Here is an 18,170-nt window from a genome sequence, read left to right as displayed (position 1 = left end):
GCAAAAGGGCCCGTGCGTTGCAACGGGAGAAAAAAATTCATAATTTCAAATGGTCATGATCACATTTCGTTGCATCACAGAGATACAATATCTCTCTCAATTTCTCGAAATCATTAACATTTTGAAATTATGAACAATTTGTTACACTCATGCACATATTTGAAATCGCAAACAACATACTATTACAAATTTCTGAACATTTTCTACAATCAAGAACATTTTTTCAATTTATGAATATTTTTTGCTATTTACAAACATTTTTTAAAAAATGTGAACATTTTTAAGCAATTTTCCTGAACTGGCAAACATTCTATAATCGATGAAAATATTTAGAAATTGGGTGGAATAGTTATTGAATTTGACGAACTTTTTTTGATTTAGCGAACATTTTTGGAAATGCCCGTGCCTTGCAACGGAAAAAAACTATCAAGTTATACATGTGTGATAGATATAAAAAAGTATGAATCAAATTCACAAAGTATATACAAATCATGTCATGATGCGATAAGACACTTTTAAAATGTAATTTCAAAAACGAACAATATGATGCTCATCAAGACTTGATTTTTTAAGGCGTCACAACAAAATATTTTGTGGCTGAGCAAACTGCATTGACGGACCCTGCCTGAGCTATACTGATAAATAAAGTGTCTCGTCTGGACTTAGCGTAGCGGTGTTTACCATAACCACTATTGTGATATGAAAAAAAGCATAACTGTGTATGGAAGCAAAATAGACATTTAGTCATTTTAATATAGCTTACAAAAACAAACCCTTAGAAAGTTATGTCAATTTTGTTGAGTTCAGCGTTGTACAAAACACGGAAACCCTTTTTTACCCAACGCGAAGGAATAAATAAAATCATAAAACGAGCTATATGGATCTCCTAATAAAACCTTTATGGAACCTACAATTAGTTTTGTTCATTATTTACGGATGTGTTTTAATTTTTGTGAACATTTTCTAAAAGCTGATGGGCATGATTTTTAAATTCCTGAATATGCTTTGAATATTGGCTCATTTAAAAAAATCATGAACATCTTTTATTTCATGAAATCATTAGAAATCGTGATTTGTTTATAATTTGTGAGCAATTTTTTAAGTCATGAACATTTTTTGATTTTTAGAATATTTTTTAAATTCACAAACAGTTTACCATTTTCCTACTTTTTTTCAGAACTCGCAATTGTTTGATATTTTGGAAATCCGAAATTAATTTTGAGATAAAAAACCAAAACAGAAATAAAAAAGTAAAAATAAATAAAAAATAGGGGGCGCCATCAATCCGAAATTTATTTTTAGGGGAAAAACAAAATAGAAATAAAAAAAGATATAGAAAACAGGGGGCGCCACGACCCGCACATGGGCTGGCCCATTACTGCGCTTGGTAAAAAGAAAGAGAAAAAGCGTGAGAACCAGGGATCAAACCCTGGTCTCCTGTGTGGAGCATCATTGCCTCAGCCATCGCGCCACTCATGCATTGGTGCTATTATATCGTATCCACCTCTAATAACAGAACCCTGGAGCGATATTAGAAATTAAAAACGAATCGTTTTTGCCACTTACGGGTGGCATTGGTGGGTAATTATTGCCAACTTCGAGGGTTGTTTTTATGACGTACCACCAGAAGCGATGCGTGGTTTATTAGTAGGTAAAGGTAAAGAGGTAAAGAGGTAAAGAGGTAAAGATAAAGATATATATATATATATACTAGAAAAAACGTTTTCTATTGCCGTCCGTACGACGCCCGTCTTCAAAGTCCAACCACAACTCCTCCTTCCCCCGCCGTCTTTTATGCCGACGCATCCTACCCTCCTCTTGAAACAGGCCCGCACAAATCCTTCCTCCCTCGCATGTCCGTCGCCGCCGCCGCCGCCGCCAGCACCGGCCACCTCACCCCAGGCGCGGGACAGATCTAGGAATCAGGAGGGGATGGACGGAGTATGGCGAACAGGCCGACGGGATGTGCTCTCTCCTCCCGCTACCAAGGCCCGTGGGCGGGGCGCCCGACCTCTAGACGACGCCGGCGATAACCAAGGACGGATGTGCATCCTGGCATCTCAGCTCAAGATGTGTCCAATTCATCTCTCCGTGAAGAGGATTAGCTCCACGACGCCCGCGCCGAACAGCCGATCAGGAAACCATCTCCGCCTCCCTGCTTCTTCCCTTCTCTCTGGTTATCCTGAGATGGCCCGGCTAGGTGCCGGCCCGACGACACCTCCCCCGCCCAGGCCCTCCATCGGCTCAAGATCCGGGCCCCGCCGTGTTGCCGCTCCCATCTCCCTGCATCTTCCCGAGATGGTCCGGCTGGGCGCTGCCCCATGACCAAGCATGTGCTGTCCAAGGAAGCCGGCTCCTCCACCCAAGCCTTCCTCTGCAAGGTCGGTGAGGACACCCTTCGTATGAACCGATCGTGATAATCATGCACAGGTACACACATTGACACATACTCCCTCCGTCCGAAAATACTTGTCTAGAATATCTCGACAAGTATTTTCGGACGGAGGGAGTACATGTTTTCCCCACTGATTTAATTCGAATTCAGTTGTCCGTCTCCATCTCCAAACGGAGCAGAGCCGTCCAGCACACAACGTGATTTGCAGATCTAAGGAGGAGGGTGAGGAGGCCGCTGGTGGGTAGGATGAACATCGCAGGGAACGAGCATGCTAGCCGCCCGTCTCGACGTTATAGAATCTGATAATCTTCTTTTGGTTTTCTTATATGTCCGCAGTGGCACTATGGTGGATTGGAATCATGCCATGAAGCAGAAGAAGAGGAGGTTTGTTCGCCATCAAGCCAACCTTGCACTGCTGCACCACGTCTCGCAACAGTTAAGCTAGCTGTTTGTCCTCAAGCTATTCTGTCTTCTAATTGTAAGTGGCAAATCGTAGAAGTGAAGTCCATCAACAGCATGGATGAAAACAAGCTCTGGTATAAAATAAGTGAACAGGTATGCCCTGAATTATAGTTTCCACCTAATCACGTTTAATCTATACACCTTATTACATATATTAAGATCACAAAATACTACTGCTGTACTGCAGAGAACTTACGTATGTAGTGGTTATAGTCTTATAGATGTCAATGGACCATTAGAATCTGGTGGACCAAGGATACTTTCATCATAATAGAACTTATGGACATGCACTGGTGATGAACCCAAAACTCTATAGTATTGTTGAGCAAACACATTCCCAATCTGTCAGCAAGACCAATCATGTTTAACAATACTGCTATTATTCTAGATTAATAATAAATAAGATGGATAAAAACAGTACCACATCCGGATGAGAAGGACGTACGAAATTCCCAGTTGGTGTAGACATTGCTGCACAATAGATGACACTGATTAGTATCTAATGTTTTGAGGCGAATGAATATTTTGTTTGACGATTGAGCAGAATTGTTTGGCACACTGTAACGTTTCAGGCATTCAGAAACATTGCCCATGATGTTAATATGTTCACTAGGGGCCTTTTGTAGCCACTTTAATGAAAATTGTAGTACCACAGTGTCCTGCTGCATATATTAAATTGCAAAGTGAAAGTAAAAAAAAGGATTTCCATCAGTGAGTAAGCTGGTGCCATGTTTCAAGGAACAGAGTTCAAAAACCATCAATCTCAGGAACACTCTGACTATGTAATTAATTCTGTTGAAGACCCAATATATGATAAGTTGCTATTTTCATTTGCTAGGCAACCATCCAAAAGTTTCTGTCCAATTCATAATTTAAATTACTCTTGTGTGTTCTTTTATCCAGTTATTATAATTTTACTCAATAATAATATAAATGGGTTATTTTCTGTGTCTTGCTCTTTCTTGTTTTCTTTGGTTTTGCAGCCTAGAATTTTTTAACATGCACATATAACTTAGTCAACTGAGTTCCTTTATGCTATGTGGCAGACCACATTTACTGATATGACTTACTTTCTCATTCTAGATAAATGGCAGGTGTAGCAATGAAAGGCATGTATATTGTACTACAAACATCCTAGCTTTCTCATCTTATCAGTGACTCACTTTCGAAACATATGTATTGGTAGTTTTTATCTCTATGCTTTTGCCTTCTACATAATGGATTGCGATGTTTTTGTCTTGATCCAATCCTTCCTGCGTCCACGGGGTGTCCTGCAGGGACTGCTTTAGCCGTTCCAGAGGCTGTACGCACATATAAATACTCAAGTACTCCCTTGACCGAAGCCCCAGCCCAATTGCGTCATTTCGTCCGTGCTCGACATTGGTGTCTTGCCGTTCTGCCGGAGCCGTGGAAATCTCACTGTTCTGCCAACCTGGCCGGAATTTCTCCGTAGTGCCGACTTCATTGGAATTACATCCACTCGTGTAGCCAAGGTACATCGTTCAAACTGCTCGAGCAATACTGATTTGGAGTTGTTTTGGTCAAGCGGTTGAACTGAACCATGCTACTGCACAGTAGCCAAAAAGAGAGTCAGTTTGTTTCCCTGACCCCTGTGATCTGAAGCGGCTAAACTGAACCATGCTATTACACAATAGCCCAAAATTGTCTGGTAGATATCAGTATCATCATATAATTTTGTTTCTACAATATGTAATAGGTAACCAGCAATGTTGTTTTTAGTTTACAAGAATGCTGATGTTGTTTCAATGCATATATACTTACTGGAATTAGTTTGAATACATATACAACACCTTGATTTTGAATTTACAAGGTCCTGATGTTGGATTTACTGTCTTATAGATTTTGTAATTTACAGTTGCTCCACAAAGTTGCTGTTGTTTGTACAGTGAGCTGATATAGAATGCTTGATCACACAAACTAATCTGGCCGCATATTTACAGTACTCTTATGTTGAATTTACAGTATGGTGATGGTGGATTTATACACTGTCCTATAGATTTTGTTATTTATTGTAGTAGCTCCATATAGTGTGTCATTGTTGTTCGTACAGTGAGTTCATATAGAGTGCTTGATCACATGAATTTGTCTGAATGTATACTACAGTTTCCTGGTGTTTAATTTATAATACATTGATGATGGAATTATGGTCCTATAGCTTCTGTAAATTTTAGTAGTTATTTTTACTAGAATTTTTCGAATTGCTATGATGGATTTTACAGTACTGTAGTATTCATAGAAGTCTAATTTTTTCTTTGTTTTCGTAGTAAATTATACTCCCTCTGTCCCATACTATAGGACGTTTTTGCAAGCTATATTAGCTTGCAAAAACTTCCTATATTATGGGACGGAGGGAGTAGTTAATTGATGATGGATTTACTGTCCTATAGCTTCTATAATTTACCGCACTATTTTTTTTTGATTGTTTGAATTTACAGTTCGAAGATTTACAATCCTATAACTTCTGTAATTTATAGTAGTAGCCTAAAGGTTGTGATTTTTATATTTCACAGTGATAGATTTTACACTATACAGTTACGTGAATTTACAGTGCTACATTTTTTACTGGAAGAACTATTTGAAGGAGATTGTGAGAGTACTGACCTGCAGTTTGTCTTCTTGGTATGACTGTAGTTTACTGGTTGTTTCTCCTTTTTTTTACTGAAGTTCCAGTATCTTTGTTGTGATCTGGTTGTTACTGACTGGAATTTTAGTAAAATGAACACTGTAAAATTCATCAAAGCTGAATATGTGCTACACTTTAAAAGTTACTGTTTATTCATAGTTAGTTTACTGTAAATTTCAACTGAAGCCACTGTGTTTAAAGCTTCATGGCAATGAAATGTTTAGTATGTGATTAGTTCATCTTGAGTTGATCATTGTACAGCAGGTTGATGATGTTTTTGCGGCAGCCTAATGATGAATTTATAGTATGTTTGTGTTCAGGAGTTTCTTCCACAAGTATCAACTTCAGATCCTTTAGAATGCCATGAGAATTTCAGGTTTTCTTCCAAAAGTGTTGTGAAGAAAACAAAACTGTCAATAACCTGGAGAAGGTAGTGAGAGTACTGACCTAGCAGTGTTGCTTTTTGGGCCCTTTCATTGCTTGCTCATGGATCATAGAGCCCATAGCTCATACATACACGAGCCATGTTTGTAGTGCCTGAAAATATTGGTTGAATGCCCCGTTATTTTCAGTCAAGTTTTTTTTCAGTTGGTGTCAGATTTTTACTGGTTGGCATATTTGATTTGAAGGCCAATTCAATTTCAGTCGATTGTAATATAGATACACCTTTTTTTAATACCAAACTGTTCTCTATGGGGGAATCCTATACGGCGCGTAGCAGCGTACCGTGCGCACCATTCCTCACGTGCTGGGCGTTCACATGGGCTGGCCCATTTTTTCGTTTTTTCTTTCCTTTTCTTTTCTATTTTCCTGTTTTTTCCACCTTTTTCATCTTTACTTTTTCACTTTTTGTGATTTTTTTTCAAATTCATAAATACTTTTTTGTTCATCGAATTCAAAAAAAGTTCATCGATGTAAAAAAAAGGTTCATCAAATTCAAATTTTTCATCGGATTTAAAAAATGTTCATCAAAATTTGTTCACCGACCTAGAAAAATGTTCATTAAATTTAAATTTTGTTCATCGTTTTCAAAAAATGTTCAAGTTTAGAAATTGTTCATCATTATTTTAATTTTTTTACCAAATTTAAAATTTAGAATTTTTCAAGTTTAGAAATTGTTCAAGTTGTTTTACCGAATTTAATTTTTTTTATTCAAGTTTAGAAAATGTCATCATTATTAAAGAATGCTCATAATTATTTTCATAAAAATAAAAAATGTTTATATTTTTGAAATCCTTGACATTTTTTGAATTCAAGAACCGTTTTTGGCAATTGAAAACGAACAATAAGTTTTGAAATTTTAGAACCTTTTTATAATCGCAAATTATTATAACATAAAATAAAACAAAAACAGAAAGTAAAAACAAAAAAGAGGGAGTGTCCGTCCCGGAGCATGGGCCGACCAAACAGGGCATGGAGGTAGTGGGGGGGCTGCGGGTGCATGCTTCCGCTACCATATATGAGGTCCCTTCTTTCTATGTAAGTGCTTTGTTTGGTCCAAGCCCAAATAATGAAAAATGCAAGAATAACGATGCCCAGCCGAACAACAAACTTATATATCTAAAAATACTGAACATATAAAATTCGTTTTATAATAAGTACACAATTATATATATTCACACTTTTTAAAAACTGGTCAAAATTCCCAAATGTTGTTACATTTAAAAAATGCATTTGGAAATGTTCAAAAAATGCTACTATTTTTAATAAATAATTTATTTTTATTTAAAGTCATGTTTTCCAAAAAGAGAAAAATAAAAAAATTTGGAGACTATTCCAGGAATTATTTTTCAATCAGGCGAAGAATGTCGAGATAGCTTCTTGACGACCAAAATTCAGTCGAGAAACAATAATCACGTTTATTAGAACTAAATATAAGAAATGGTGCGTAATGACAAAGAACTTTAGGACTTCTCGGAGTCCAAGGTTTGCTGGGTGCGACGTTCGGCGAACAAAGTTGCCCATGTTTTAGCTATGGAAGGATGTGCGAATAAGCTTTGTAAACATGGTTCCATGTCCAACTCGCATGTGTTATCACACTGGTAGGCTTGGAACCAGTGAAGACTGGTTAATGAATTACAGTGAGTCCAACTCAAAAACATTGTACCTGATGACACATGGAGGTTTTGCAAGATTCAATGCCCGTTGCAACGCACGGGCATTTGTACTAATTATATGAACTAGTGGACCCATTGCGCCAAATGGCACAGAGACACACTGAACCCATGCTCGCGATGAAAAGAAAAACATGGTTTAATTCACTCTAATAGGAAATATAGTAGATTGTTGACTACAATGAGATGCATATTCAATAGTATCAAGTCTCATTTAAAAGAAAATATATGTTTTAATTAGTTTAGCTTTGGCCAAGCACGTATGATAATAAATCAAATATCCTTTAGCCAAAAAATGGTGTGTTGTTGTTGTTGTTATTGTTGTTGTGTGTATGTGTGTGTGTATATATATATATATATATATATATATATATATATATATATATATATATATATATATATATATATATATATATATATAAGGAAAATCCATCCTGCCACCCAATGGTAGTTACCCCATATGTCTCATATACTACTATGTGGTACTATATATATTATTTTATTATTTTAAGTATATTCATATACTATATCTAAGATATTTCAAAGCAAGTTCCATGAAAAAATTGCATATGAACCGATAGTTTTTGTTATATTTGTGAAATACGTACATATTTATACGTAAAAAAGAGCATACTCAAAACATGGTACATACTCCCTAAAAATAGTATATATACTACCTAATCATTGTTATATACTACATACTACACGTACATACTCTCAATTTCGACAGATACTACATACAACATACAAAAAGGCAAGTGATGGTAACTACCACTGCTTGTAGGAAACATTTGCTCTCTCTCTCTCTCTCTATATATATATATATCATGATGTGAACGTGCATGCTAAGAATTTAGATCCTTATGTATACAAAGAAAAATATATTGGTATAGTGATCATTAAGCACATGTCCACAAGTAACAAATATAAATATGGCCCATAAGCGAAGCATTATTGAATACATTTAAGAGAAATGGATCACCCACATTATGATTCCACAAAACAATAGACTATAAGCAGAAAGAATGAACTTGTTGCATCAACATAGAATTCAAAATTAGTCAAACACTACATTTGTTCATAGCATGCAACACAAAGTTCATCCTCAGTAAAAGAAAGTGTATAAAACAATCATGTTTCCATTGACTAATAATGCATTCACTTCTAGTGTTGTCTGTTTTCATCAATCATTCTCCCGTCTTCCATTCAATATCCATACTTTTTCAGAAAGTGTCAGTAACCTGCAGAGAAATGCATCACTTACAGGTATAGCCAAGTACAGTTGCGAATTTGGTATAGCTTTGTAAAGTTGGAAGTACACAACTTCACACAATGTAAAGAAACTCGAATCAAAAGGGGGGAGGAGGGCAGCAATATGCACCAGGATCAAGAGGGGGCACAATCTCGTGTTGTTGCTCTATGAAACAGATAACAGTTTTATATCGCTCGACATGGTGGATGAAGTAGTATGTTCGACTGGTGGTGAGAAGGATGACCCCGGCTCCAAGCCCACTGCACACAGAAATTGGGTAGTATGTTCGACTGGTGGTGAGAAGGATGACCCCGAATCCCAGCCCACTGCGGTAATCTGTTGCGCCAAATGGCGCAGAGGCCCGGCCCACTGCACACAGAAATTTGGTAACCCATTGCGCCAAATGGCGCAGAGGCCTTCTAAATCCATGTGTGCAATGAAAAAAAATCCATATATTATTTGGTTTAGTTGTGGGCAAGCACATTTTAACAATTTTACTCTCTTTTAATAAGAAAAAAGAAATGAGGCTTGTTGCTCACAATAAGATGTACATTCGTATTTTCCGCCCAATTTAATAAATAAAAACAATGGAGGCAAAGTTCCTCCATGCTACTCTGTTGGACCCACAAAATAGACTGGCAAAGATACTACTCAAGTTTTTTTTTTCAAGAAATAACCACTCAACTTTTGACACGGCAAAATCAAATGTAGAACTCTTTTGACATTAGCAAAGTTGGTACCTTAGTTGAGGTTCTTGTGATGTTGCCATGTTGTTTTGTTTTAAGCTGAATCTTTCAGCTTCTTGGTGCAGTGGTGGGCTTCAAAGTAATTAGTCAGTGCTCAAATAGTCAGCATTAATCAAAGGTGTAAAAAGACTGTAAAGTAAACAAGTACTCCCTCTGTAAAGAGATATAAGAGTGTTTGGATCACTACTTTAGTGATCTAAACACTCTTATTATTTCTTTACGGGGGGAGTAAGTTGCTATGACCTTCTTCATCACTTATGTAGATTGGGTTGCTGATGCGTTTCCCTATCATACTGTAACCTGTACTAAAGGTTTGGAGACAGCATGCAGTCGTGCACACAGGAAACTATATTGTGCCTGAAACTACATTTTCTGGAATTTGCATACTGCAGGTTCCATTACCGTGTTGGGAAGCATAAACCACTGATCTGTACAGTAAATTACATTTTCTTGAATTTGCATACAATCTTGGGTTTGTAGTAACCAAATAATACTCAGTGGCATACAAAACTAAAAGGTACTTCATCTGTCCCAAATTGGAGGTAGTATGATACTTGGTGGGCAATGGCATGTATGTAAAGAGAGATAGAAAACAGAAAAAGGAAATATAATTGACAGAGTAAGTGACTGGATTGCCAACCTAAACAGAAAGAATATACAAAGGGCATGCATCAAAATATATTTAAGTTAATAAATGGCAGTACATATATATTAAACAACCTGAATGGAAAGAATGTACAAAGAAAATGCATGAAAATATATTTAAGTTAACAAATGGCAGCACATTATATATTAACCAAAATACACTGGCCGTCCTAAAGCCAATATAAAAAACCAACTAATAAACCTGAATGTAGGAATCGGCATTGCATTAATATCATAATCTAATTGTTCAGGAAAGAAGCAAGTAGCTTGTGCGACTCTAACTACGCTTTGTCTCTCCCTTTGCGAGTGTGATACGTACTGAGCTATGTTTAAATATCTACCAAAAAAGTATGGCAACGATGAAGCTGATACGAAAAAGGCCAGCAACTCCTAGTGCAAATCACAACTACAAAATGTTCAAACCAACTATTTGCTCAGATGTTGCAACCATCCTTCACAATCAATACTTTCTACCATACCATGAAACACCTATATCCCGAAGAATGAAAGCCATTACCTTAATATGTAAGGCTACTATTATAGGAAGGAACTTTACCTTGTACTTGGCTGGGCAGATGACTACATAGCTATTTCATGCTTCTAAGTAGTTACACACAGTCCTTGTAGAATAATGCCCAGAAAAATAACTTCCATGCACAATAGGGAACACACCACATACAGTAGCCTCAAAGTACTGTAGTTCTCTCTAAACTAAACCATGCTGATAGTAAGTAAGTAAATAGAGGGGCACAAAAGGCATACCTGCCGCAGAGCCAGATCGCCGAGTGTCTCCCTTTTCTTAATATCCAAGAGAAAACATCGTCAGCTTTTTTCCCGCAGACTCCCATGTGCCTTTGGAACAACAAAACAACCCTAAAGATCGTAATCATATTCTTTCATGGAAGAAATTTTTAGGAAACTAACAAGTCAACTCTTTTAAACACTTTCTACCTAGAGTCTAAGAGACTGCAGATAGCAAGTGAAACAAAACAAAATCAAGCTGAAATCAGACCACAAAACATCGAGTTCGCGCTGATGGCCAAAGTCCTGGCCGCCACCCCATACGCCATGCCCGCGTACGTGTTTATAGTGAGTCCACTTATGCGAGCATGCTGATTAAACACAAGAAAACGTATAGTACGCCATTCTGTGAAGAAATTGACTAATGAAGGCCATTGAAAATTTGGTGGTAAGCACGATCATCCAGGCGGGACACCGAAGCGCTCTCTCTTCCTCTGGATGTCGCGCTCCTCGACAACGACCCGCCTCTCCCTCCTCTCAAAAGCCGGCCGGCCGCCGACCTGGATCTGCCTCATCACCGGAAGCCGCCTCGATGAGCTCCTCTTCCACTCTCGTGCGTGTGCTAGCTGCTCCCGCTTGAGCTACTGGTGTTGTGCTGCTGCTTGTGCTACTGTTCTGTTGTGCCATGGATGGGTGGTTCTGCTGATGCTATTGGCTGCTGTTCTAAAAAAATCAGTTTTTCAGTTGAAGCATGTGTACAGTGGGCATTTTACTGTCCAGTTGATATGTGTGGAGATAGCGTGCATTGCCATGTTGTTTGTATACATTGGACATTGTACACAATAGGCATGCTGTAGCTGCATTACTATGTTGTTTGTAGATAGTGGCCAGTGGGGAATGGGATTTTTATCTCTTGATACAGTAGTATATTGTACACTTCGCACCATGTATCAGAACACATCACATGTTATTGAAAAAATAATATCCTTAATACATATGTACTTCACCTAAGTGCCAGACTGCTGTGTTGAGACCTGATGCCTATTATGACATGATACCTGTAACACTGGTGCGATGTGCCATGCTTCCTAAATCCCAAGTGTTGGTTGGTATCTCTTATGTTTCAACATGCCTGGATCGTCAAAATACTGCATTGTAGCTGTGAAAGTATTTGGTTTATGGCGACTTATTTTTGACTTTTCTTGCTTATGATGACTCATCTTATAGATGAAACTACTTTATTTCTGCTCTAGTTTGTTTTGGTTAAATCCTAGAAATTGGTGCAATATCAGGTCATGGAGGGGAGTAAGGGCATGCAAGAGCCATACACTGAACCTATTGTTAAAGTACCCAGAGAGCCTGCCATCATTACCAATCGTGTCCCAGACTTGCCTCCTGAATTCACATCTGGTTCACAACTTGCAGTAAGAGATGCTTCGTGATCTCGAGTTGACCATCGCTTTGGGAAATGGCTAGAAGAGCGGAAAGTGAGAAAGCTGTTTGCAAACACGTACTATGTAGGGAAAGTTATCAAGTATGACAGTGAAAGATTGGTGCAGTGTTGTCTATCAAGTTGGAGACCAGGAAGATCTTGAGCGGCATGAACTGGAGGAGATCCTGCTGCCATTGGACATAACCATTCCACTCAAAACACTTGTGATGGACAAGTTCAAACATCAGAATGCTGTTCCCAACTACAGAACTAGGATGGCTAGACCAAGAACTAATGTTGCCAGCAATCAGATGGTGGTTAGAGCAGTAAATGGCCAACAGTCAAACAACCTACCACTCCTCACAGGGTTGCTTCAGGCGTCAGCATCAGAAGGAGGCTTTCCACCAGCAACCTCCTCTGACTACCCACCCACACACAGAGCAGCACAGCCTTCAGCTTCAGCCCATAGAGGCATGAGAAGCCCATAGAGGAATGAATCAAGCTTTCACATTTTCACAAAGAAGTTTCTGTCCAGAATTGAATCGATCTACAACCAAAACACTCAACTAAGTTACAAACAAAGGACAACTAATGCAATTATTATTCAAAAACATGAACAATACAAGTTATTAGCATTCATGATGAAAAAAACCAAATAGACAAGGTATTCACCTGGGGCTTGCAGTATAGATTTGAGTAAAGTGTGCCAATGCCGAATTACCAATTTTAGGCCAGCCATAGAGGTCAAGAAGAACCTAGATTACATATGTACATTCGAGAACCAAATCATTAGTTTTCCGAAAATTAAGCATCTAGGGGTGGTGGTAAGAACAGGAGCACACCCGAGACAATTGCTGAATTGTTGTATATCAATGATGGCCGCTACCACCGCCGGCATAGGGATCAGCTACCACTCAAAACCCAACCATTCCAACTCATACATCATCACCTGCAAAACAACCAAGTAGAAAATAATTTTGTAAGCAGTTAAATCTCTTTGAGGTAGGCAATACAACAAACATGTGGTGGGCAAACCTGCAGGTTGTGCTGCCACCTCCACACGAAGTTACTAATTCATCTCAGAAAAAGGAATCATACCATGCGATGGAAAGGAGAGAATAAAATCACTAACTAACATCTGAGATCAATAAGAATCCATCTAACAATTTAGAAACTGAGAGAGGGGAGAAAAGGAGTCGAGCCTGCCTCGGTATTGTGCAGCCTTCATCTTTCTCCACTTGCTTCCCTCCATCCCCGATGGATCCACGGCGCTCGAAGTTGGTGGAGCGAGGCGGCACTCGCAGGAGGCACTGCACGATGGAGGACGGATGTAGGCAGTCCAGCGACCTCGTTGATCAACAGGGGCCGATTCATGGCGCCGCACCAAATCAAGCGCCGCCGTCCTTGCCGTTTGCCTGTAGGTCGCCGACCACCCTCAAAAAATCGTCCGTTGCCTCCAGACTCCTCTTCCTCTCCCTGCAATCGCTGCCAACCCTCATGTCTCTCCTCTCCTCCCTCAAGTTGACTCCTCCCTCCTTGTCCACGCGACCAGCGCCCAACGCCCGCGCCCTCGCCTCGTGGAACAGCCATTGCCGCGCCGTTGGGGCTCAGCCGCCCCGGACCAGCCGCCGCCTCGCCATTGGGGCTCGGCCGACGTGGGTTGCCATGGGGAAGGAGCAGATGCGGGAGGAGGGGGTGGAGAAGGAGGGCGGCTGCGGGGTTTGCTGGGAAGGGGATAGTGTTTGCATGGCGGGAGGAGGGGATTGGACGATGAAAGACCTCACGCGCGCGGCGCTCTCTCCCACGTCCCGTTGTTCCCGCGGCACTCCCTTCTCGCACGTCCTCTGGTTCCCGCGCGTGGCACTCGCTTCGTCAGCCACAGTGCGAGTCAGACGACTCATACACGGGCACGCGCACGCACCGTACTGGTTGACTTACACCAAGATTTGGAAATACCCACAATGAATCAACCGAATCACACAGACAGAAGGTCCACAAGTCATCCAACCAGAAAAAACAGAAAAAAAGTAACAAAATTTACCATGCAGTCAACCGATCCAACAACCAGTAGCAAAAGTCAAACACCATCCAACGGCCACGATCGATGCGCACGGGAGAAGCTCCGTGGAGGAGGGTCGGCTAGCATCCTTATAAGTTTAAATACGTGATGAAACAGAAGAATTCCTCAAAAGGCGAACTAGAGGCAGGCCATGAAGCATTAACACCTTTGTCTGATTGTTCATCAGTGATTCTTCAGTACATACAGAGTAAATGAAGAAACGCAAAATCTATACCGATATTTACTCGATCAATCTGTTGGCACACACAAAATTGATCGAGTAAATATCGGTAAACTTATAAGGATGAACAACTTACAAGGTTAAACTTACCAATCTAGTCTGATTAAACTTACCAATCTAGTTACAGTTTATAGTAAACTCACCGATATTGCCAGAAATTACTATAAACTGTATGCAGGGTTAAATTGTTACACAACAAATATATTTACAAGTGACCAAACTTATTGTTTCTGTTGCCCTTCCCCTTTCTGAACTTCAGTTTCAGTATATTCTCTACCCAAGTACTAAAGCTCAAGCTCAAGCCGGTGCCAAGAGCCATGTGCGGTTCAACACATGCAAGCACAATACTATGCAGATGGCAGCGACAACCATGGACCTTTCGCTCATATACCTCAAGGCACACAATCCAGCCCTCGCTGTGGCATCACCGCCAGCCCTTGCAGCCTCATGCAGCCTCCACAGCACGAACTCAAGGAAAGACCGCACAGCCTCTAATGTCGCCCTGCCCGTCAGATCCAGAACAAGCTTCCGGTTGCTTGGAACAGCAAGCGCACTCGAGACCGTTTCTGTCCATCCTTCCCCAACCTCACCATTGCCACTGTGAGCATTTCCATTGCCATTGGAGAGTACGCCGTGGGAGGTCTTCACCAACGTCTCGACGGAAGCACTGCAGAGTGCCACCAGAAGCTTTTGCAGCTTGGAGTCGTAGGCCGGGTTTGTGGCAGCGGCGCAGATCTGATCGTAGGTGTTGATGTGGATGGTCTTGTCAATGAAGACGCCCACGGCGGTGGCCGTGAAGACCTCCACCCAGCTGCGGATCGCCCTACGGCAACTCCCACTGGTGACCACGTCTACCCAGCTCGCCCTCGATGATCCCGCCGATCCTGAAGGATCGGCTGGGACAGAATAACAGGCGAGGACGATGTCGCGCCCGAAGGTGCCCGCCACGGCTGAGACGAGCCGCTCGCCGGCTGGGGAGAACAGCTTCTCAACAAGACGATCCGAAAACGCTACCTCGCCTCCGGAAGCTGGATTGGTGGCGGAGGCGTAGCCGCGGAGCACGCCGGCGGTGAGGGCCCCGGACAGCGCGGAGGCGGAGGCGGTTGCCTCGTGGGCGGAGGCGAGCTTGGATAGTTGAGTGAGAGTGGTAGGCAGTGAGTCCGAGCCAGATTGGAGAAAGGCCGCGAGGTCGGAGGCGACGGCGGCGACGGCATCGGCGAGGGACGAGAGAGCCGAGGCCAGGCGGGAGATGCGGCGGCAGCGGGCGGCGACGGCTGGGTGGTGGTAGATCAGGTAAGCACCAGCAGCAGCGCCCGCACAGACGATCCAGCGGCGGTGGCGGCGGGAGAAGGTGGGGACGCAGTTCATGGCGGCCGGAGTCGGGGTTCGGATGGGGAATTCGCCAGGACCAGTGGTAGTCTGAACACGAGACTACGTGGCGCGTGGAGTAGAATCGGACCGTGGATCCCTGTCCCTTGGCGTGGGATGAGAGAAGTCTGTTTTAAATCTTTTATTTACTACACCGATAACTGTCACACATGATGTAGACGTTTTTTTACATTAAAATTGTCATCTAGAAAAAAAAGTTTTAAAAAAACTGAAACTTGTCATCCAAACAGAAAGTTAGACATGCTTCACAACTAAAGTTGTCATCCTCTTATAATTAAAATTATCATAAAAAAGTGTGGGCGAAATTGCTTCGTGTCATACGTGTATGCGTTATCATTTGGGTTTATTTAATAGCCGAGAGGTCTGAATGGTTGGGAAAAACCCTCTGTGTGGGTCGTAGGAGTCAATTATCTAAGCAAGACCTTAGAGAGGAGGACACACCATAGCATTCATTGGTAGACTAGACTCCGGAGTTTCAAACAAACTTACAATAAGCCTAATCAAAGCAAGCGCTTGTATGATAGTTGTTAAAGAAAATATGTATGTAGTTGCGGAAAAGAAGCAATTGTCGTATGACCTGTAAGTGTCACTTTTGACTTCTTTTCCACCTCATCCGAGTTTCCTAAGTGACTTCTCCATAGCAACAGGAGAAGTTTTTTCACCCTAAAGAAAATGAAAGAAAATTCGAACAGATCAGATCTTTCAGTGAAATTAGCATCTACTAATCTAACTAGTGAACCAATATTAGTATCATTTTTGGTTCTTACCTTTTATTGACTCTTCACCGAGTGATACACTCCTACTTTTGGTTCGAGTGATTACACTACGTCATGTTACGAACATTATCAATCCTTGAAAAAAAGGAAGAAATGGCGAACGTACCCTATCTAACAGAAGCCCCGACCGATATGACTATTCCTATCCTTTCATCCTTAAGTGACTGCTGGAACGAAAGTAATCCCTTGAAGTTCAACAAAAGGGTTTTGCAAACAATTAGAGCGCAACGTAAATGAATCCTGACATTCAAATTAGTGCGGGGCAACCCGCCACGCCATTGACCAGCCCACTACGGGAGGTCCCTTCGTTCCTGCATGCGGGCTTCACATCAAAAGTCCTGCAGAAGGTTGCAACACCACTAGGAGCTGCCGACGAGGCGCTGAAGCGCCTATGGTCGGTCCTAAAGGAGGCGGGGCTCTCTGTGGAGCCCAGCTTCAAGGTCTGGTCTGCCTCTTGTAGTGGTAGTAAACCCCGGGGCTAAGTATGGTGGAGGTCTGAGAACCATGCTTGGTTCCAGATACCTTTTTTCTAGTGGATGTTCGTTGAATGAGCTAACCATCTGTGCTTGTCCAGAGGCCTGTTGAGGAGAACCGCGACCTCATTGCTTAGATTGCTGGGCTGGAGAGGCAGCTGGGAGCTCTCCAGCAGCAAGCTGATGATCTACATCGCACCAAGGATGGCGCATCCTGTAAGTGCTTGTTGTAGGAGTGTACTTTGTGTAGTCCCGGTTATCGATTCGTCTGAACTAAAGAAGGCCTTGCCATGTTTATCTTTGTGTAGCCCCTAGAGAGGCTGCAACCCTCCGCATGGAGGTAGAAGAGGCCTCTCAGGCTCGTAGGCAAGCGGAGGAGGCCGCCACGAAGCGGCTGGAGGTGGCGTTGTCCTCCAAGCATGATCTGAAGGTCACCCTTCAGAAGGAGCATGATTCATGTCATTCCCTTCGTAAAGATCTTGAGAAGAACAAAAACCACCTGGGCTTGCTGGAACGCGATTTAGAGGCTGCGGAGAGGAAGTTGTGGCAGCAAGCCGATGCGACTCATGATGTTGAACAGAAGTACGCCCGACTCCAGAGGGAGAGCATGGAGAAGACTACACAGCTCGCTGAGGCTCAACAAAATTGCTCCAACTTAGAAGCTGCTGCCAAGGGTTCATGCCATGGCGTTGTTTTTGAGCGTCTTTTCACCTTTTTAGGTTGGATTTTCTTTGACATGTTTTATGTGGCCTGTCTTGCAGCCCCCCTTCCTAAGATCCAGAATGATGATGTGGAGATCCG

General features: G+C 41.6%; 1 protein-coding gene, 1 long non-coding RNA gene and 1 pseudogene across 2 annotated transcripts; 2 read left to right on the top strand and 1 right to left on the bottom strand.

Annotated features, from left to right (window-relative positions):
- Nucleotides 1-1,747: 1,747 nt before the first annotated feature.
- Nucleotides 1,748-6,145, top strand: LOC123188902 (uncharacterized). The gene is made up of 2 exons (XR_006495360.1): nucleotides 1,748-2,950; nucleotides 4,135-6,145. It is a non-coding gene; the product is annotated as an uncharacterized lncRNA (long non-coding RNA).
- A 5,148-nt stretch (nucleotides 6,146-11,293) lies between these two features.
- On the top strand, nucleotides 11,294-12,919 carry LOC123191700 (uncharacterized; annotated as a pseudogene).
- A 1,693-nt stretch (nucleotides 12,920-14,612) lies between these two features.
- Nucleotides 14,613-16,241, bottom strand: LOC123188901 (protein PHLOEM PROTEIN 2-LIKE A10). The gene has a single exon (XM_044601174.1). It carries the CDS (start codon nucleotides 16,097-16,099, stop codon nucleotides 15,029-15,031), a length of 1,071 nt encoding a protein of 356 aa, XP_044457109.1. The 5' UTR covers nucleotides 16,100-16,241; the 3' UTR covers nucleotides 14,613-15,028.
- Nucleotides 16,242-18,170: the final 1,929 nt, after the last annotated feature.

The sequence above is a fragment of the Triticum aestivum genome, chromosome 2A (genome assembly GCF_018294505.1).
Source record: "Triticum aestivum cultivar Chinese Spring chromosome 2A, IWGSC CS RefSeq v2.1, whole genome shotgun sequence".
Classification (NCBI taxonomy): Eukaryota; Viridiplantae; Streptophyta; class Magnoliopsida; order Poales; family Poaceae; genus Triticum; species Triticum aestivum.
Note: the sequence above shows the minus strand (reverse complement) of the source record. Positions and strands in the feature narration are given on the sequence as shown.

Excerpts from the sequence above, each read along its gene's own strand:
- LOC123188901 (XM_044601174.1), bottom strand. The coding sequence starts at position 16,099 with ATGAACTGCGTCCCCACCTTCTCCCGCCGCCACCGCCGCTGGATCGTC.